Source organism: Enhydra lutris, unplaced genomic scaffold (assembly GCF_002288905.1).
Source record: "Enhydra lutris kenyoni isolate GAN:26980312 unplaced genomic scaffold, ASM228890v2 scaffoldscaffold34, whole genome shotgun sequence".
Lineage (NCBI taxonomy): Eukaryota > Metazoa > Chordata > Mammalia > Carnivora > Mustelidae > Enhydra > Enhydra lutris.
In genome coordinates this window covers 11,276,854-11,297,522 of record NW_019154118.1, presented here as the reverse complement: position 1 = coordinate 11,297,522, position 20,669 = coordinate 11,276,854, and the positions used below count along the sequence as shown (strand labels likewise).

Here is a 20,669-nt window from a genome sequence, read left to right as displayed (position 1 = left end):
AGTTGAGAGATTAGCTAGCATTGCCCTCCCTCTCCCTCGGCCACAGCTTTGTTCGGAGGGGAGGAGAGGAGAGGAGCAGCTCCCTCCATTTGCCACCAGTCTGGTTGGGAGATGATGGCCAGACGCCAGGCACCTACCTCCACCTCTGTCAATGCCTGAGTTCTCTGTGGAGGCGAGAGAGAGGCAGGGGCTAGGCAGCTATGTGGAGAGCACGTGAGAACAGGAGGACTTCCAGTCTTGGATAATTGGTTGCCTGATGCCTGGTTAACACCTGAGGGGGCCTGGGGCTGTCTGCTAGGCTGCTTCTCGGACTGATGGGGGAACGTGGTAAAAATAGGAAGACTCGCCTGCTGGAGACTTTTTTTTTTATTTTTTAAAGAAATTTAATTGTAAAGAACCTAAAACTTAACCATCTGAAGTATTTGTAAGGATTTCTCAGTTCTGTAGCGTTAAGTGCATTCACATTGTTCTGCACCCAGTTTCCAAAATTTTTTCATCTTGAAACACTGAAGCTTTATTACCACCCCCTGGGGCGGGGAGGAGACCACTCGTGGGCATGAGAGACGAGTGGGTGCCCCCAAGGATGTGAGTATCTCATCGCCTCGGAGGGTGTGCTCTGCTGGGGCATCCTTGTTGCCCTCTTGGGACCGAGACCATGAGGCACCATCACAGAACAGTGGCTCAGACCAGGGACCCTGGGTCAGGCTGCTTCGGTTTGTGCTCTCCTCTCCCACTTCGGAATCACATACTTTAGACAAGTTGCTTAACCTCTCTGTGCCTCAACTTCCTAGTGTATAAAATGGGATAAGGGAAACAGCCTGTGGTCCGGTTAAATGATACATGTGAAGGGCTAATGGTAACGCAGCGTGCGTGGTAATGACTCATTTCATGTTCGCTCAGCTGTAGCTGTACAGGGTCGCTTAGGCATAATTAGGAACTTAGTGACAATCAGGTGGGCGAGCAAGGGTTTTCATTGTGTGGGCTGTGTTCTGCAAGGCCAGGGTGCCGGCTGGATTGGCTATCTTGGTATCCGTTTGGAATCAACCTATGGGCCAGAGGAGTGTGGTATTTGGAGGGTTTTTTTTAATAGCCATAAAAGTCAGAGGATAGGTTGACTTCTAGATATTCACTCCCAGTGGCCCTGATGCTTGGCTCAGACATACAGCAGGTGACTTTGGGGTTCTACAGCACAGCGTGCCTTTGGGGAAGGTAGCTGTGCATTGACTACTACCAGGATGGCTCATTTTATAAACCAGCCAAGACAGAAGTTTCAAAGCCAAATTAACTATAGACAGCATAGCTGAAAGCATTGTCTTCTCTCTCTGTCCTAGAAATCCTCCCCCAAACTGAAGTCCTGCCATTCCTTTCTCCTCCAGCTTCCTGAAATATTCCCCTTGCCTCTAGCACAAAAGCCAACAGGCCACTTTGAGCTCAGCTAGTTAAGCGGGTGCCCTGAACGCGGTCAGACCACAGCCCGAGCTTGCTCGTGGGCCACTCAGCTTTGCAGAAAGCCAGAAGTCACCGACTAAAGCACGTCATGTTGCTGCCACAGCTGTATACCGGTGCATTGCCAAGGAAGTGGGTGCAAAGTGTAAATGGCCAAGACCTACCTGTCCCCACCATCAGGACAATCTGGGACGCTCCCGGCATGAGTAGGCTGGTCAGTGACTCGCCTGGCTAGAGGACAGGTGTCTCTCTGTCGTGATGCGTGGCTCTTCCTAGGTTGTGCCCTCATCTTCATGTGTCATCCTTGGGTGCCTTTCAGCCACAGGATATGCTGCCTTTTTTTTTTTTTTTTTTTTTTTTTTAAGATTGTAAGCTTAGATCAGGTTTCCTGTCTGTTCAGCTGACTGAGGGAATTTCCAAGGAGGATTTGCTAAGACAGTTTATGGGGATAGGTCTGCACCCAAAAAGCTGAGTGGGCACAGGCTCTGGTGGTGGCTCAGGGGGAGCTGAGGACCTGGGATGCAGAAATCTGTCACTGACCAGCCCAGGGGCTCCTGGGCAGGGGTCTCCTCTCGGGCCTTTGTTTCCTCATCGCTAATGGAAGGATTGGGTTAGATGGGCTTGTAAAAGGTGGGGAGGGCCTCAAGGTGGGGTGTCTCCAACTTGCCAGACACACTTTTAAATTCTCTGCTCCTGTGCTTATTCTAGTACTGGTTTTATGTTGTTGTTGTTGTTGTTGTTTAATCTAGTCTTGGTAAAGTACAGTTCTCCCCCACCCCATTTCACTGAGATATAATCGACAAGTCCCATCGTAATAGTCTTCCATTGTAAGATTTTTCTTTTCCAGTTGCGAATGTCGTACCCAGACAGGTACTTACTGGGTCAGTGACGATAACCACTGCTTCTAAGAGATGCACTGAGTACCATCGTATTGTGGGTCCTGCTAGGGGGCTGGGGGAACCCTTTCAGGCCCCCCTTTTGCTGTCAAGGTGGGACTTCCTGCTGGCAGAAGGCAGGGCAGCAGTAGCTCTCGTGGTGGGCTCCCGGGAAGCTCCCTGGAGGGGTCCCTCCTTCCTTTCTCTTCTTGGTATCCAGTAGGGCCCTGCTTAGCATGTTTGACGTTTTCTCATTGATGGACACTGGATACAAACCCTTTCGGAGTGTCTGATTCTCCCTGGGGTGTTTATCCATACATGCTGAAGCCCCCTAGGCCTCACCGGGCCACGTAGGGTCTGTGGAATAACAGAGCCTCATCTTCACCCTTTAAACCTGCAAGCAGGTGCTCTTGCTGTGTCTTCCTCCCCATCCCCACAGAACCTGGGGACGTCCTGCTAACCTCAGTCATTGTCGCGCAGGTGTTAAGCCCAACTTACAAGCAGAGAAATGAAGACTTCCGAAAGCTCTTTAAGCAACTTCCAGACACGGAGCGTCTCATTGTTGGTGAGCCAGGGGACCCTGAGAGCAGGGGATGGGAGCGGGAAGGAAATCTGGGCTGAGCACCGTGTGTGTGATGGCCCCGGCAGAGAGCCCAGCCCAGGATGAGTCACTGCCACTCTTCCCTCTGCAGGTGGCCCAGCAGTAAAGGGTTGGGGTAACATGGATGGGGGAGGGGTGTCAGTTGACTTTTATCGGCCTCTACTCCCTCTGATTTTTCTCGTCCTCTCTGCCGCCCCTCCGTCCCTCTGCCTCCAGGCAGCAACGGCGTGTTTAACGTCACGTCAGCTGCTAGGGACCCTCTTGGCCACTAGTTCAAGTGTCTCACCCACCTAGTGAGTGGCAGGCAGCGGAGCTCCTGCAGTGCTGGTGGGAGGGATGGCGGGCCTCGTTGGTAGTGGTTCGCTGAAGATGCTTCCTCTGTCCCTCATCCTACCGCAGATTACTCATGTGCACTCCAAAGAGACATTCTTCTTCAGGGCCGACTCTACCTCTCTGAAAATTGGATCTGCTTCTACAGCAACATCTTCCGCTGGGAAACTCTGGTAAAGACCTGGGGCTTTCTCCCTGGGCTGTCCCCTTGGCTAGCATTGAGCAAGTTGCCCCCACTCTCCCCCTTTGGTTGACTTCCTGCTCTACCCACGCCTTTGCATAAAAGGACATGCCTGAGTCTTCAGGGCAACATCTCCTCTGCCATGTCTTCCCCTCCCTCCCTCTTGGGTGCAGAAGAGAGCATGAAAGCATTTGCTTTTGGCAAGTGGGGGTAAGCATTTGGCAAAAGTCATCGCAGGAGATAGAGTAGTTGAGTCCAAGGGGCGTTGGCCTTGGCACTCAGGGCCGGGTTGAACGTTGTCTGGGTTTTCCACCTAGTGAGCTGTGTCTCAGGAGGCTAGCCCTTTATTCTTCCTCTGCCTCCTCATCTTATAAAATAAAGCAGGAAGAGATAAGCTGGTGACTTATGGTTCCATCCAGCGTCATTGTCCTGTGTCTGTGTAAGTGCCAAGCAGCAATAGGGCTGTGCACATTGATCAGACTGTGTAGACGGGAGAAGGCAGGCTGCCTGGACCAGTAGCTGAGACAACACTGGGCTCAAGGCAAGGCTCAGCCACCACCTTGCTGCGTGGCCTCTGGGAAATTGGGAGCTAAACCAGGTGATGTCTGACGGGGTCCCTTCCAGGTTTAGAGATAAGTAAACTGAGATGTGATTTCCTCCCTCTGAATGGGCGCCACGTAAACACTCGTGGCCGACTCAGTGAATGTCTCTTCTTGCTTATTATCTGTTCTCCGTCCCTGTGGGGTGCCAGCTGACGGTCCGTTTGAAAGACATCTGCTCCATGACTAAAGAGAAAACAGCTCGCCTCATTCCCAATGCCATTCAAGTTTGCACTGACTCTGAAAAGGTAAGTGAGACTAATCTTGGACCTTCTACTCCCTGGCACCCCAATCCCCAGCCCCCCCACCCCACTTCTGTATTTCTGTCCTTCAACTGCATGAATATGGAGGCCAGGAGGATGGGGGTGGGGGATGGGAAGGTGATGGAGATGGTGGGGACCACCTCCATTGGATTGGGGTGTTTGGAGTCTGAGCAGGGGTGAGGACGGAAGGTCAGTCCACTGGACTTGGAGCCAGAGCACTTGAATTTGAGTCCCGTAACCCTGGGAGTTGCATGTAACCTCTCTCCACTTAAGTTTTCTCATGCGTAACGTCGTGCCAGTCATTCCCATGACAAAGGCTTGAAATGACGTCACGGATTTGAAAACACTGAACTGTAAAATGCTTTGCAAATATGATTGTTATTACACATCGGCAGAGTCCAGTAGGAAGTGGATTGTCAGCATGGGGGAGGTAACATATGGGGCCGAGGAAACATTGGGATCTTTGACCTTTAACCAGCGCCTGGAGACTGAGAGCTTCAGGGCTGGGGGTGGACTAGGCCTGAGCCGAACACGGGACTGCAGAGCCCTTGGACTTGGGGAGTTCAGTGGCAACAGCCTTGAGATTTTGGGTCAGGTAGTCTTTGGTTTGAATTCTGTTTCTGACATGAATCAGCCTTGTGATGACACAAGACCCCTAATCCCACCAGCTTGTTTCTCTTTATTAGGCGTTGGCGGTTAGTTTCTCTTCCAAGCTTTTGTGTGGTTTAGGTGAAGCAGCATTTAGATCGTGTTCAGGACATCTGGTTCCCCATCGTTTCCTTCCCACGTGTTCTATGGGGTCCCCACTAACATGTAAGCACAGTAAGAGCCGGCCTTTCTGTTTTGATTGTCACTGTACCCCAAATATGTAAAATCATACCCAGCACGTACTGTATTCAAATATTTGTTGAATTAGCGAATGAGAGGGTGAGAGGGTTTGTCTTCTCCTTCCCAAAGTCTGGCTTACAGCTCACCACTTAACCCGGGTCCAGTCGGTGGGTGAGGAAAGTTGTTTTATGGAGTTGAAAACCTCCCAAGCAGAGGGAGAAGCGCCTTGGAAAGCAGGGGTGAATACCGAAGGACTTAGGGCCACCATGGACTTGAAGGTCCCAAGTGCCTGGGCCCCATGGGCTGGTCCCTCTCACTAGAGTACGTTGGTGTCATGGTCGTGGATAACTGAGTCTGTAGTATTTGGGGAGGAAGTCAGCAGCTTTCCTTAAAAGGTTGAAGCACCCTGTCTCCCTCCATTATATTGTGAGTCTTAAAGGATTCTTTTTGCTGTCTTCTGTTCCCATCTAGCACTTTTTCACGTCATTTGGGGCCCGGGACAGGACATACATGATGATGTTCCGGCTCTGGCAGAACGCACTCCTGGAAAAGGTGAGTACTGCCCAGCTGCTTCCGTCCTTTGGCCTCAGGATGCGCATCCACCTGGAATGTTCATTCCCCTGGGGTGAGGGCTCCGTGGCGAGAGTGGGCTTCTGTGACGTGGGCTGGCTCCAGAGCAGCCCGTGTGTCATCAAGGTTCTGGAAGTCCCCAGACTTGGGTGAGTTCTCTGTTCTCCTCCTGGTGGTGGTCTGTGAGCTGCCCGGTTGCTGCCTGGAGCGAGGCCCTCACTAACTTCAGGCACTTCCGTTCCACTGTCTGAAACGTGCCAGGGTTTGTGAGACCTGCAGAGGTGGAAAGGACTGTCAGGGAGGAATCGGTTTCTATACTCACAGGTTCCTAGAGGCAGAGGCCTGTCACACCTCGCAGATCCCATGGGGAAGGGAAGGAGACCACGGTCCATTAGGAGGTAGAGAGCATAAGGGAAAAGCATGGATAAGAGCTTTCGTTGTGGCTTTTGCAGGAAGGACTGGGTGAGGCCGGGTAAGGGCCAACCAGGTTTAGAATTGGCTAGTTTGAATAATTCCATCAGGCCTTGGGACATGGAGACTGTCTCTAGTTGCCTGTCGCTGGGGTACCTAAGGCCAGGTAACATGGGCCCCGACTGTAAGGAGCTAGGAAAGAAGGGGGTTGAGGGTCTAGGCTTTGGATTGGCCAGTGACATACAAAAGGTGAACTTCCCGGAGAGTTGTTTTCTGTCAACAGGGATTAGCTAACCCTGGGATGGACATTCCCTTACCAGTCAGCTAGGCCTTGGATGCCAGAGCATCAGAAATCCAGAAAATGGAAAAATAGAGTTAATAAGCCCCCTAATCTGACGACTCGAGTGTCTGAGGGACTCTGAGGGGACACGGATATTGGCGATGATATGGCCACATTTGACTCGAGTGTCTGAGGGACTCTGAGGGGACACGGATATTGGCGATGATATGGCCACATTCCTTCAAGAACTCCCACTCAGATGCCCGGGCTAGTCGGGGTGGGTGTTGGGAAAGAAACCCCAAGCCAGGGCAAGAGACACAGTAGAGAAGTTACATGGTTATAATTATATACATGACACATATTTATCCACCTTGACTCTTAAGCAATCTAAAGTAAACTGGGCAGATTTATTATTTAGAATTTCTTCTGACCTGAAGGCCTGTAGCCCTGGCCCGAATCCAGGTAGCTTATCTGTGCTACGATCTTCTGCCTTTAGTAGCCATCAGTAATAGTAAAATGACTGTGTATTTGAACCTCCACTGGCAGGTTGGGATTTTTCATTCAGTTCACAGACACTGTCCTTTGTGAATAAGACAGAAGCTCTGACACAGCAGATGTCTGCCGACTGTCCTCATCCTGCTTGTGGTCCGGCAGGCCGAGCCTGGTGGATGGATCAGAGAGGAGTGCATGGAGAAGGGGAGTTGTGACAAAGGGGAGGACATGGTTAGGCAGCGAGGCAAATGTGTCTCAGGTGGGGTGAATGATCTACGTCAGGGCCAGAGATAGGAGGCGGGGGCCCAGAGAAAGGAGGAGGAGATGCCTCCCTCTGGCTTGGTGAGGGCCAGCATCTCTCAGCTCAGAGGGAGCCCTGGGCTGTGCCATTCTGAACAGTTCTCCTCAGCTGGGAGGCCAGAAGCACGGCCTGCTTCCTAAACCACACCAGGAAAGGCTGATCTCCGAGAATTCTCAGGTTCTTAATCAGATCTGTTGATGGGAACCGCTCTTTAAGTTTGATGTAATATTTCTTTGTGTTTTGACTCCTTCTGTTTTTCCTTAAGTCTCTGGCCCTCTTCCTCACATCCTGACCCTGCCACCTTCTGCCCCGCTTCCAACTGAGGACTCCTCCATGTCCCTCCAGTCGCCGTTTTTTCCACATTCTGTTGCCTCTTTTCCCACAAATCCGAACCCCATGGGAGCTCACTTTTCTCAGGACAGAGCTTTTGAGGAGGGCACGTAGGCCCGTGGTGAAATAAGGACGTGGGCTAGCAGCACCCAGAACTGTAGGCGGACTCATTCTGGTGGAGAAGAAAGAAGGAGGTGTTGAGGTAGCCAGGAGAGGGTTGGATGTGCTCCCCTCTGAGACCCCTTAAATTATGAGAACATAGGCTTCTTTCTACCACGGGAACTGTCCGACGACGGAATGGCCACCTTCGAGGTCACACCTCGTTCTGTGAAGCAGTGGGGCCTGCTTGCGTGGTCACTGTTAGTATGAGGAGGTTTCTGTGTCTTGGGGAGACTGCCTCCAGGGACCAGGTCCACATCAGAAGCTCTGTGATCCCTTTGGCTCCAGGATTCACATTGATTTATCACGCTTAGTGCTTGACCTCGTCCATAGAAGCAAAAAATGGGTAGTTACCATCCTTAAGGGGGCAGTTGATCCCATTATGCAAACCTGAGTTGTGGGAACAGGGCCAGGTTCCTGGCTTGGCTGGAAGCTGTATCTTTAGGCAAAAGATTGGTGTCTTGATATGACCCTGGGAGGAGGTACAGGGAGGTAGAAGAGGCGTTGTTCTCCACTTAGTCCAGAATGGAGGTCCACTTCTCCTACCCCCAGGGGAGTCTAGCTCAGTGCCTCTGTGTAGCGTGGGGTCCCGAGGAAGGAAAGGTCAGAGTCCTTCTGTTGTCCCCGCAGCCCCTCTGCCCCAAGGAGCTCTGGCACTTCGTTCACCAGTGCTATGGGAATGAACTGGGCCTTACCAGTGACGATGAGGACTACGTGCCCCCTGATGACGACTTCAACACGATGGGGTGAGCAAGGCAGAGGGCAGCTGCCCAGGGAGCTCCTCCAAGAGGGCCTGGGATGGTGGTGGCAGCCTCCCTAGGGAGCGATGCCTGAGTGAGTGGGAATAGCCAGTGGGTGGCTGGACAGAATGAACAAAGGGCCAGCAGGAGGAGGAGAGGCCGGGGCCAGATCCTGAAGGCCTTTTGGCCAGTGCGACGATTGGATTTTACTCCAAATGGGCTGGGAAGCCGTGGGAAGGCTTTGAGTTGGTAATTGATAAGATCTGAGTTAACGTTTTAACAGGAGCGCTCTGGCTCCTGCATTGGAAATAGACCAGGGAGGAACAAGGGCGATGGGCTGAGAGGCTGAGAGGCTGTTGAATAATTGAGAGGAGAAGTGAAGGTTGTTTGGGCCGGGAGGACAGCAGTAGAAATGGCAAGCAGTGGTTCGTTGCTGAATATATTTTGAAAGTGGAATCAGGTCTGTTTTGAAGGATTTGCTGACAGATTAGAAAGGAACCAAAGATGGCTTTAAGGTTTCCTTGGATTTATCAGCCGGAAGCCTAGGGCTGTTCCAAACCGAGATGGACAGCGCTACAGACCAGACTTTGGGGGAAGATCAGGCAAGTTGGGTTTGAGATGACAGCTGGCCAAATGGAGATGTCACAGAGACATTTGTGGATGTGAGTGTGGAGTTTACTAGGGAAGTGTGGGCAAAGTGCCTAAACCTGGGAATTAGGAGTGGCTAGCTAGGAGATTAGCTGCAACCACAAATGGTTGGATGAACATAGGAAGTTCGAGGACTGGGCCTGGGAGCACTCAGCAGGAGGAAGCAGCAGCAAAAGAAATCCTGAAGGAACATCTAGCCAGGTAGGAGGAGCGCTAGGAGAGCTCGCATGCTCGGAGCCAAGGGAAGGAAGCTTTAAGAGAAGGGAGCATCGCTGTATCCCATGCTTGATGTGTTGAGAAGGATGGGGCCTTGAAGCCGTACTAGCCTTGCTTGAGGTGGGGAGGTAGATGGAGGCTCGGCGGTGGCATGCGAAGCACAGAGCCGTGGAAAGCAGGGAAAGCGTGTGGAGTAGTGACCCTCAGTAGTGATACCACTTAATCTCGGTGAACATCTGCCTGTCTTGAGCAGACATGTCATGGGTTACTCAGAGTTGTCTTGCATCCAGGTGGGGTGATAGGCAAAGTGTGAGTCAGAAGTTGATGACAGGGCTGATTTCTCCCTTGGGAGAGGCTGAAGTGTCCCTAGATAGGCACTCACCCTTCTCTCAGGGAGGGTTCCCCTTCCGGTGTCCAGGGCAAAGAAGCTCACTAGTTAGGATCCAGAATCTGGGTGTTATCACCAAAGGACACTTGTGGAGGGTCCAGTCCTCATCACTGTGTGGGAAATAAAATGTATTCTCAGAATGTCCCAGGTGTTTCTGTCAGTGGTGAGGTTGGGATGGGATGGGATGCCATGGAAGAAAGATTGTTTAAGACACGTAACGGTCATAGGTTGGGGTCATAGGATAGGGTTAAATCTAAGGAGAATATGCAGAGAATAGGTGACTTTGGAGCCAGAAATCATACATGGGGAGGGGAGTGCGAGGTGGGGAGGAGGTTTCGGGAATGTTGTGTAGCAGGGAGGTGGTGTTTAGAGGAAGATCCTGGCTAAAGCAAAGAAGCAAGAAAGCCCATAGTTGGGGACAGGTAGACAGATGTGAGGTTCTTAGAATAGTCAGCGGTCTCGACTGCCGAGGTGATAGGGATTCGTGCTGTCTTCTCTCAGCTACTGTGAGGAGATCCCCGTGGAAGAGAATGAAGTGAACGACAGCTCATCCAAAAGCAGCATCGAGACCAAGCCGGATGCCAGTCCTCAGCTCCCCAAGAAGTCCATCACCAACAGCACACTGACGTCCACAGGGAGCAGCGAGGCCCCTGTCTCGGTATGGGCAATAGGACACTTCTTCTGCTCCTCCTCCCGTAGTCGGTGTTTCCCAGCCCAGTGCACTCCCCAGCACCCCGGCCTGGGTCACACGGGGAGAAGGGAGGTTGTTTACCCTGTGGCAGGTGATTCAGGAGGCCTCCAGGAGCCGATGGGCTCTCTTGTTCTGATGCTGTAGTCCCGCGCCTTGGATACAAGGTTTTGTTTGGCTTCTGAGCATACGAAAACCATTCCAAGTTCATGGTGTGACAGCTCCAGGTTGGCCCCTCTACGGAGAACTATCCCAGGTCTTTTTTTTTTTTAACTGTCTTGATACAAGGTCAAAATTGCATGTGAATCTAGGGCTGTAATCTGTTATCTGTTCAGTCATTCGACAATTAGTTTTTGAGTTCCTAGTGTATACGCTCCCGATTTATTTTTCCACAGTGCCAGACTTTGCGAAAGAGATAAAAATATGTTAAGAAAGGCCTTTGTTCTCTGAGACTTGGCTCCAGAAGGGATGGGAGCTTGACAGAGGAAGTGTTGGGTGTGCACTGGCAGGTTGAAGAATGGGCGGGGATTCTTGGAAAGGATTCCCAGAGAGGGGAGACGCATACTCCATTGGCTCAGGGGTCAGACCTTAGAATGAAAACGTCATTCATCTGTGCCTAATCTCCATTTTCCATCTCTAAGGTTGTCCTAAAAATAAAAAGGTTTGTCTCTGTTCCCTTCTAGGGCTAAGGGGAGAATACATTAAAAAGCGCTTAGGAAGATTTGGAGCCTCTTAGCAGACGAGCGCTCGTGAGAGGCAGGCCGACCTGTTGTAGCAGGGGGGAGATGTGGCTCCGGGAGCTGACTCTGCTGGATGCTAGGGCTGGGGCATTGTGTGATGGTAGTACAAGGTCAGAACCTTCCACTTGGTTCTCCTGCCTTCCATGGCAGAGCTGGGGAAAACCCCTAGAGCGGGACTCCAGCCCAGCCCCTGAGGGGCTGTGTTGTGAACGTGAGAGCTCTCTGGACCAGGTCCCTAATCTCCCTTTGGAGAGGAGACCCGGAGTAGTTTGCCCTATTTGGGTGACTCCTCTGTCTCCACCCCAGTTCGATGGCCTGCCCCTGGAGGAGGAGGTGCTGGAGGGCGAGGGGTCCCTAGAGAAGGAGCTTGCCATTGACAACATCATCGGGGAGAAGATTGAGATCATCGCGCCTGTGACCTCCCCTTCGCTGGACTTCAATGACAATGAGGACATCCCCACTGAGCTCAGTGACTCTTCCGACACCCACGATGAAGGTGGGCGTTCGGAAGTGGGTGTGTGGAGCAGCCCTTTCTCTCTCCGTTTGGAGGCTAACAGGATGTCCCTGTGTGGAGGCTGGAGTCCGTTGGTCTCTGGGTTTCTGGTAGAAGGGTGGGTTCATGTGTCATTAGCATACGGACATTTTCTGGATAGCCACTGCAGGATCCTTCTCATTCCGTATTTGTCTGTCCGTACTGAATGGGTCATGTGTTGTCCTGCAGTCTGGTCTTGCCACTAAGGTCCCCCCCGTTGACCAGATTGCCTGGCACCGCTGTTCTCATAGAGATGCAAGGCAAGGTGGTGTTTACGTGCCACGGGAAAGTGCCGGTCAGCCGCTTCCTGGAACAATGCAATCTTACTAGAAGCTTGGCTTTTTAGACCAGGCTGCGAGAAAAGGTGTTGCCGGGTCACTCAGACTCTGGAACCTGCCCTTCTCTCTAGTATTTCTAGATAGTACTTCTTAACATCACTCCTGCCTGCATTGGGTCAGGTTCTAGGACCTGGTTCTGGTGTGCATTGCCTCTGGCATTCCGGGGCCCAGGGGCCTGATTGTCAGTATCAATGAAATGGGTTGATCCACGGACTTGGGGGTAGGCTAGGACTAGCACATGTATGTAGACAGTGCTCATTTAAACACCTGTGGACGGTCTCTCCGATGGTCCCCTGGAGTGGTGTCCTCACCGTCGGCAACTCCCCCAGTCCCATCCAGGATGCAAGGCCAGTGCCAGTAATCGCACAGGTTGGGTACTGCACAACACGCACATCAACTCAGACGTGACCGTTCCCCCCCTGACTGTGCTTATCCTGTCCGGTCACGGGCACCGGCTCTGTATGATTCTGAGCCGCAGCAGCACCGGGAATGTCAGCTTCTTGCTTGAGACCGCATGGCAGCCTCTGTAGGTGCAGTGATTAGGGACTCTGGGGTGCCGAGGGCTTGGGGTGCCGGGACTTTAGCAACACACCTCTACTCCCAGGCACATTCTCCCGGAGCAGATAGAAACCTGAGAAAAGTGACAAGCATTGAAATCCTGGGGGAGGCCGGCCGCCTTATGGAAGAGGAGCCAGCTCCGTGTAGTTAGAGAGGGTCGCCCTACAGTCCAGCCCAGCTGGACATTGCAGATGAACCCATGTCCCTTTAATGCCCCTGTGCCATAGTTGCAGGGCCGTGTGTGCTCCGTCATGCTTAACTTACAGACTCTGGATAACTGATAGCTTTTAGGTTCAGGAAATCCTCCTTCATTTAAATCTTCATCTGAGATCAGCTTCCTTAGCAAGGCTTGAAAATGGAAAAACAAGCAGAACATTCCCATCGTCTTTGTCAAGGAAGGCTACTGGTTCAAGTGAGCTGTGTGCATGCTGGCGAAGGAGGAGATGGACAGATGCGAGGTCATGAGCCGCTACCCACGAGGGCTGCCCTTCCTCAGGGGCCCGTGACCCCGAAGTACCCTGGCGGTTGTCCCTGGGGCCGCCGCCCCTCAGCCCTCATTCCCTACTTCTCATCTTCTTCTGTGCAGGGGAGGTCCAGGCCTTCTACGAGGACCTGAGTGGCCGGCAGTACGTGAACGAGGTCTTCAACTTCAGTGTGGACAAGCTCTATGACCTGCTGTTCACGGACTCGCCCTTCCAGCGGGACTTCATGGAGCAGCGGCGCTTCTCAGGTCAGTTCCTCTCAGGACACTCATCGTCCTCTTCTTCCCAAGTTTCCTCCTTCCCCAGGCTCCCTGAGGTCACAGGGCCCCCCCGCTTCCCGCCCCAGGGCCCTGTGTGTTCCTCCTTCCCCCAGCTCACCGTGCGCAAGGCCCCAAAGGCCCACCAGTGAGCAAGACTGCTCAGGGTTCATGGTCTCGCAGAGAACCGCCTCGAGCCCTTACTGCCAGGCACCCCCTGGTGTGCCAAGCACATGACACCATCTCGTGTAACTCTTGGGCCTGCCGCGTGTGCGAGCATTGCAATCCCTGGGGTTACTGGTGAGGAACCCCGAGCTCCAGCTGTCCTCACGTTGCCCAGGGGCCATGTCGCCCAGTCGGGCGTGAGCCAGGATTCACAGCCAGGACGTTGCGCCTTCCTGCTTTGCTCCCATCTCGTCCCCCTGCCCCTGTTCTGCCCCACCGCAGGGGCTGCGGCTCTGGCCATGAAGGAACATCTGGGCATCAGCGTCGCCCTCTGCCAGGAGGGGAGGGCAGACGGAGGGCACCCAGAGGCCGTGCCTTAGAGGAGAGGACTTGTTCCCAAAGATCCCAGGCCCTCGTCACAGTGACTCCAGTGTTGCCAGCACCCCCGCAGGTGGCCCCCGGACGGCCTGTCCCGGCCCCAGGAACAATCAGCACTCTGGAGCCCTGTGTAGAGTTTCGGCAGCGCTACAATGGGCCTCTTTCTGTTTTGACTCCCCCTCCTCCCACCCTCCTCCCGGGGCCCTCGGGCTCCCATTGGCTTCCCATTGGGGGCCAGCCGGCCGCCAGTACAGTCAAGGGTTCGCTGGGAGGGGAAATTCAGAGGTGGCGCGGGCCTGCCTCCCTCCCGCCCTCATTCTGGGGCTCTTCTCCACCCTCAGATATCATCTTCCATCCGTGGAAGAAGGAAGAGAACGGAAACCAGAGCCGAGTGATCCTGTACACCATCACCCTCACCAACCCTCTGGCTCCGAAAACTGCCACTGTCAGGGAGACGCAGGTGAGCCGCGGGCGGGGGCGCAGAGGAGCGGCGGGAAGAGCCTCTGCCCCGTCTGAAGGATTGAGGGTAGACGGTGTGAAGAGGAATCTGGGTGCCTGTGTCGTTGTGCCCCAAGGCGGGGACACATGCTGGGCTGCCATTTCCACAGGTTCGGGGTGCCCCGTCTCCGCCCAGAAGTCGGGGGTGGGTGCAGGGAGAGAAGGGAAGGCGGTGCTCTTCCCACCACGTCTCCTCAGTTTCGTCCCCCGTCCCCACAGACCATGTACAAGGCGAGCCAGGAGAGCGAATGTTATGTGATCGACGCTGAGGTCCTCACGCACGACGTGCCCTACCACGACTACTTCTACACCATCAACCGCTACACACTCACCCGCGTGGCTCGGAACAAGAGTCGGCTCAGGTGGGCGGCCGGAGCGCCCCGTGGGTTCCGGGAGGTGCCCCGCGTGCACGCGTGACCTCGCTCATGCGGTCGCCGTAAGACGGGGCTTTGGTGAAGGGCCCCAGGGAGCCCTCTCAGGAGTCGAGACGTTCCGAGCCCCACATCTCAGAAAGGGCCCGCATCATTCTCATCCTCTTCTTTGAAAATACTTTTTTGTTGGGTGCCTGTGCGCCTCCATCATCTCTCCTCCCTCCTGCCCCTGCCATCCTGCCCCACACCATGTCTAGGCTTCTCTCTTCCAGCTTTTTTGAAGTGTCTCTTGATGACACGTCCTTTCTGTCCAGGCCACCCAGAGGCAGCTTGTTACTGATGCACCCCACCCCAGAAACGTGCCCCTCCCCTGTAACCCCGTGACACTTGCTGGGTGGCAGGGCGGAAGGGGATGGTGGGGTGACTTGCAAGCATCGGTTGGCTCGCATTAGGCCGCAGTGTCCCCGAGGACAGCAGGGAAGGGGGCCAGGCAGCCTTAAAAAACGGGAGCGTTAACTGGGAGCTGTGGTGACACGGCCATGGAGGAGAGGAGGGGAAGGGGCTGGTGTGCAGACAGCATGGGCAGCAGAGAGACCCATGACTGGGAGAGAGAATACTTGGAAAAATGCAAGAGGTGGCGTGCTCTTGGGGAGTGGAGAGGTGGGAGCCAGGGCCGGTGGCAGATGACTCCCCTAGTGGTGGGAGTGACGGAACCCCAGAGCCTAATCTGGACTAGCAGGTGTCTACAGAAGAAGACAAGGACCCCCACGGCCGGCCAGCTGCCTGGCCCCATCCGAAGGAGGCGGTGTGGCCTCATGAAAGACCTGTGGGCCCACTGTCAGGAGCCCTGCTATGTTAGCCTTTGGTCTGCTGGATTATTCTAGAACTCCCATTTTCTCACCTGTAAAGGGAGGGTCCATCTGCCCATTCCACGGACCTCCGGAAGTGGTCAGGGAGCTGAGATGACACCATGGGTGTGGTGCGAAGGGCCTGTCTAGGTAGAGCAGGGATCCCGCGAAACGGCTGATCTCGCTCCTGGCTTGTTCCTTAGGGTCTCCACAGAGCTGCGCTACCGCAAACAGCCCTGGGGCTTGGTGAAGACGTTCATCGAGAAGAACTTCTGGAGTGGGCTGGAGGACTACTTCCGCCACCTCGGTGAGCAGGGCTGCAGCCGTCGGCACTGGCGCAGCAGGGCCGACACGGGCTCCGCCACGCAGCTGCCACTGGTCGGGAGTGGGAAGCACGGAGGTGGGGGCCACACATGGGCACACGTGCGTTTCTGAGAGGCTGTGCCGGTAACTTCGGAGGGGTCTGTGGCCAGCCCTCCCCACCCCTGGCATGTGACCACCACCTCTCATCACACCGGGGGTAATTCGGTACGGAGAGGAAGGGTGAGCCTGGGAATGCGTCCGTGAGGACCTGGGACGTGCCCCCAGCTGTCTGCATGGGGGCGTGGATGTCGGGAACCTACGTTTCTGCACAGTGTTGAGCAGAACCCACAGTGGGGGGTCTGGCTGGGGGTACGTCCCAGAGGAACTTCCTGAGGCTCGTCGCTGCCCCCAAGGGACCCCTGCCCTGCCAATCAGCGTCCCCGCGTGCAGCGTGGGAAAAGGGTTCTTGGAGAGCGGGCTCGGCTGGGCGGAGGCAGCGTTGTCTCTGGAGGCCAGTGGGTCGAGCTGCAGGTGGAGGCAGGCGGCCTTCTGTCTCGGACAGAGAGTGAGCTGACCAAGACGGAGAGCACGTACCTGGCTGAGATGCACAGACAGTCTCCCAAAGAGAAGACCAGCAAGGCCCCGGCCGTTCGGAGGAGGAAGCGTCCCCATGCCCACCTGCGGGTGCCTCACCTGGAAGAGGTGATGAGCCCCGTCACCACACCCACCGATGAAGACGTGGGCCACAGGATCAAACACGTGGCAGGTGCGCACCCACTGGCGGTGGGGGTGGGGCTTGGGGCCCTGAGCAGCTTGCCTGTGCCGAGTGCCGGGGCCTACACACACGCGATCCCTTTGCGTCCATGGGTACAGATCGTATGTAATTTGCCACTGACTCATCATTCAGCCTCTGGATCCACTACCTGTTTCCCTTCGCCCTTTATGTTCCTTGGTCCCTGCTGAACCCACACGTGGGCTCTGCTGAACAGAAGTTCCCTGAACTCCCATGTCTGCCTCGATGGACTCAAACGAGCAGCTTCCAGGTTTTTGGCAAATACACTGGGGAGAAGCTGCAGCTCAGGCCAGAGGTGCCCTCCTGACACAGATGTCTGAGGCAGCCCCCGCACCTGCCCCACCCCCCGCCTTGACCTGTTTCCCTCTTTGCATCCAGCTACGCACAACCTCATGTCTTCATGGCGACATGTGGCCTGGTGACATGTGGCCATAGATACCACCAGTTCAGAGTCTTTCAGGCCATGCTTTGCACACCCTGGGGTGTGCCTCAGGATGGGAGCAGGAAGGAGAACGGTGCCCGCCTTCTGTGTCCCCCTCCCTTACGTAGTGGATTTCTAATGTGACACGTGTGAATGCACTGACTCTCCGAGGGAAGCTGAGACTTGTTCAGCGTCCCAGCACTAGCTACAGACACAGCCTGAGCGGAAAACCGGCTCTGGTTCCAGCCCGGTGCGGTTGTCTGTGCCACGGCTCCTTTGTCCCCGCTCTGCATGTCCTAGCTGCATAAGGCTGTTGAGTCTCTTGTTTGTTTGGTGACTTGAATGTCCACTTCGCCTGATCCAGCCCATGACCTTGCCCTTGGGGGGCTTCCCTTGCCCTTTTGGAGGGCTGGGCATATCTGTTCTCTCATTGTTGGGAAAACATCATGGACAACTCTCCGTCATTTGCTGAAGCTTGTGCGTGACCCCTGTCACAGCAGCCAGAGGGCTCGTGAGCCACCGTGGTGATGGCCTCTTTACTCTCCCCACAGGTTCCACGCAGACACGGCATATCCCCGAGGACACCCCTAACGGTTTCCATCTGCAGAGTGTGTCCAAGCTGCTGCTGGTTATCAGCTGTGTGTAAGGGATCTCAGCTCTCCTCCCCGCCCCTGCCCCAGCACCTTCCCTCCCTGCCCGCTGGCTCCTTGGGCGTGTGCGCACCCCTTCCCGTGGCCCTGGCCTTTCTTTGTCCTCTAGCCTCCTCTCTTCAGATCACTAGCTCTGTCCGTCACTCCTTGCTGCTTTGTTTCTTTTTCTCTGTTCAATTTAGCATCTGCTGTAAGCTAGGCCCTCAGGAGGGGAACAGAACACTGTATACAGCATCCATGCCCTTGGCAACTCAGTTTCAAGTGGGTAAGACAGACAGGAAATTCAGAATTACTACACTGTTGGAGAAACGCTAACACGGAGACGCCGCACAGCGTCTGAGAAGCCCGTTCGTTCACGTGTGAGGGAGGTCCTGAGACTGCTCTGGTCCGGGGGCCAGGATCGGGCACTCCTGGGCCCACACTTTGGCAGGAAAGCCAGACAAAATCGATGACGACTGTCCCGAAATATATGCTTATATCATTGTAAATAATTTACAAGGTTGCCATCACATTATAGAACAGTAGACGCAGTAATGTTCCCAGGAGGACTCTGGGCAGGGAGAGACGAAGTGGGAAGAAATGCACAGGTAGCGTGGGAGGGCCCAGCTGTCCACGGGGGAGCCCAGGACACTGGGGTCGTCCCTGAACTGCTGGGAGCAGGGAGTTCCTGGGACGGGCGGCTGAGTGCAGATTGCTGTTCTGCTTGGTTCTGCCCACTGCCGGACCACCCCCGCCCCACCGCCTTCCCTGGAGATGGGGGTGTGCTGTGAGCTTGAGGGGGGCACAGGCAGGTGTGACATGGGAGATGCCCAGATGGGGGTCCTGCCTGCTCTGCACTGGGGATTGGCCTGTCTCTGGGTCTTTCTTCTATGACACTCTCTCCCAACTCGGTCAGGCCCCCATAACTCGTTTTCAGAGAGGCAGAAGCAGAGGCACAGACAAACCGTCAGGAAGCCCTGGAATGTGGCAGGATTGGCTTTCTGTGTTGCCGTTTTATCGCTTCAGGGCCTTTTGGCTAAGATCAGGTGGTGGTGTTGTTTTAAGTCCCTCTGCCGGCCTGTAGCGGGAGGCCTAGAGAAGAAAGGGCTGGAGGCAGGCAGGCTGGTCCAAGTAAGGGGCAGCGGCATAGGGGAGCGTGACTGTCCCTCAAGGAGGGGACGGAGGACCTGTTAGCCATCTGGTTGGGTAGCCGAAGAAGAGGGAGGACTGCGGTGGGCTCCTGGAGATGGTTGTGTCGTTCACAGAAATCCGGGTCGGGTGGCAGATCTGTCCGAGAAGACGCTCTGGGCTCCAGCTGTGTCCCACGTTGCAGTAGGGAATCCAGGGGGAGGGGACAGCACTTGCTGATGTAGACCTGGGCGAGGCCGAGAGGCATATGGCTCATGGATGCTGATTTAGTTAACGGTAGCATGAGAGCCCTGGGTGAGAATGAGACCATCCGAGGACAGCGCCGGGTGTGAGAAGAAATCGGGGCCACAGACAAGGCGTGGGCACCATGGGGGGGGCGCGTGAGGAACATGAGGCGGGCTCTCTTCTCACCTGACTGCACGTGTAATAGAAACGTAGGTGGAGATTTCTTCTGCCCATGGCCTGGGGAGCCAAGGTCTCTTACAAAGTTGCATACAAATACAAAGATATACACACATACATACAAAGACAGCTGTGAAACCAGTAAGACTCCTGTTCAACAACATCCATTTGAGGGGATTCGTACTGCCAAGTCTCTCCTGTTGGGTCTAGTAGATCGAAAACTCGAACCTCAGGTGGGTTCTGTCTGAGCTTTTCCTGCATGCAGACTTACTGAAGGAGGCCTGCTCTCCCGAGTCAGTGTGATCGCATGGCGTTAGCTGACTGTGGGACTCTGTTAGGTTAAGATCATGGCCTTCATCATTCAACACTTAGAGGGTCCGGGCTGCAAATTTGCGGACAGTGTGGGTGGAACGGGCCACCCTGTGTCCGGCGGGCCCCGAAGCAGCTCTGCCCGCCCTCCCCTGTGTGGACCAGGCTCTTTCCTCAGACCGCTTGCAGGGGTGTCCGTAGACCTCCACGGAGCACAGGCAGGATTGTACACACAGACCTAAATGCAGGAGGTAGGATATACGCAGCCCACGCCAAAGAGGCGGGCGTTCAGGTCCTCTGGTGCATGTGGGTACAGTTAGAGGCAGCGTCATTGCAAGTCAGCGTGAAATTTAGATTGTTCTGGAGAAGGCACAGAGCCCTGGATGGGGTCAGGGACTGGAAGCTGCCAGCTCCAGGAGTATCCGCTTCTGTAGTGCTGGAGGCACAGAGAAGAGCCCAGTCTCGCTCTCTTCTCTCTCTCTCTCTTTCTCTCTCTCTCTCTCACACACACACACACACACACACACACACACGCACACATACCCCCGAAAGGTCGAAGGCACAGCATAAGATGTTCTTTGTTGGTCCTTTTCCATCATTCTGTCTCCCTTTTCTTGTGTGTGTCCCTAAATGTCCTCATACCCCTTTCATGATAAAACCAGCCGTCATGGGGGGCTCCTGTGTCCAGGGAGCTTTCCGTCCACGCTTTCAGCCCACGCACAGTGCAGCCCCAGCGGGGTAGTTAAGGGTGTTCAGAGAAGCTAGGGAACTTCATCGGAATTTCAGAACCCTGAAACATTGTACCAGCACTGTACCCAGTTCTGTGTGTCTCTAGATCCCCTTGCTCTGCAAATCATCTCTCTGCCATGAACCTAAAATCTTTTGGCAGCCCCTGAGGCTCCCCCATCTCTTGGTGGCCCTCTGTGCCCCCAGGGTCGTCCTTACCATCTCCTGGCTCTCAGCAATGCTAGCCCAGCCCGGGCAACCTCGTGACCCCCACGGGTCCGGACAGGCATGAGGACGAGACGTGCTGTAGGACATCGTGCTAACCCCTGTTGGGCAGATCAGGCCGATAGTCCACAGCCTCGCCCTTTTGTCGTGTGTCCGATTCGCTGGGTAGGAGGACTTGCCTCTGCGTGTCTCCCTTGAC

At 54.7% G+C, this 20,669-nt stretch overlaps 1 protein-coding gene across 2 annotated transcripts in view; it reads left to right on the top strand.

Annotated features, from left to right (window-relative positions):
- Positions 1–20,669, top strand: part of LOC111153779 (GRAM domain containing 1B) — a 170,858-nt gene that overhangs the window by 145,464 nt on the left and 4,725 nt on the right. For both annotated transcript variants that reach the window (XM_022513017.1, XM_022513016.1), the window contains 13 exons: positions 2,802–2,886; positions 3,322–3,425; positions 4,185–4,280; positions 5,595–5,675; positions 8,297–8,412; positions 10,160–10,316; positions 11,393–11,582; positions 13,101–13,244; positions 14,138–14,256; positions 14,514–14,656; positions 15,717–15,820; positions 16,379–16,582; positions 17,582–17,672. In XM_022513017.1, the coding sequence (XP_022368725.1) occupies positions 2,802–2,886; positions 3,322–3,425; positions 4,185–4,280; positions 5,595–5,675; positions 8,297–8,412; positions 10,160–10,316; positions 11,393–11,582; positions 13,101–13,244; positions 14,138–14,256; positions 14,514–14,656; positions 15,717–15,820; positions 16,379–16,582; positions 17,582–17,672 (1,634 nt within the window). The remainder of the gene's footprint in view (positions 1–2,801; positions 2,887–3,321; positions 3,426–4,184; positions 4,281–5,594; positions 5,676–8,296; positions 8,413–10,159; positions 10,317–11,392; positions 11,583–13,100; positions 13,245–14,137; positions 14,257–14,513; positions 14,657–15,716; positions 15,821–16,378; positions 16,583–17,581; positions 17,673–20,669) is intronic.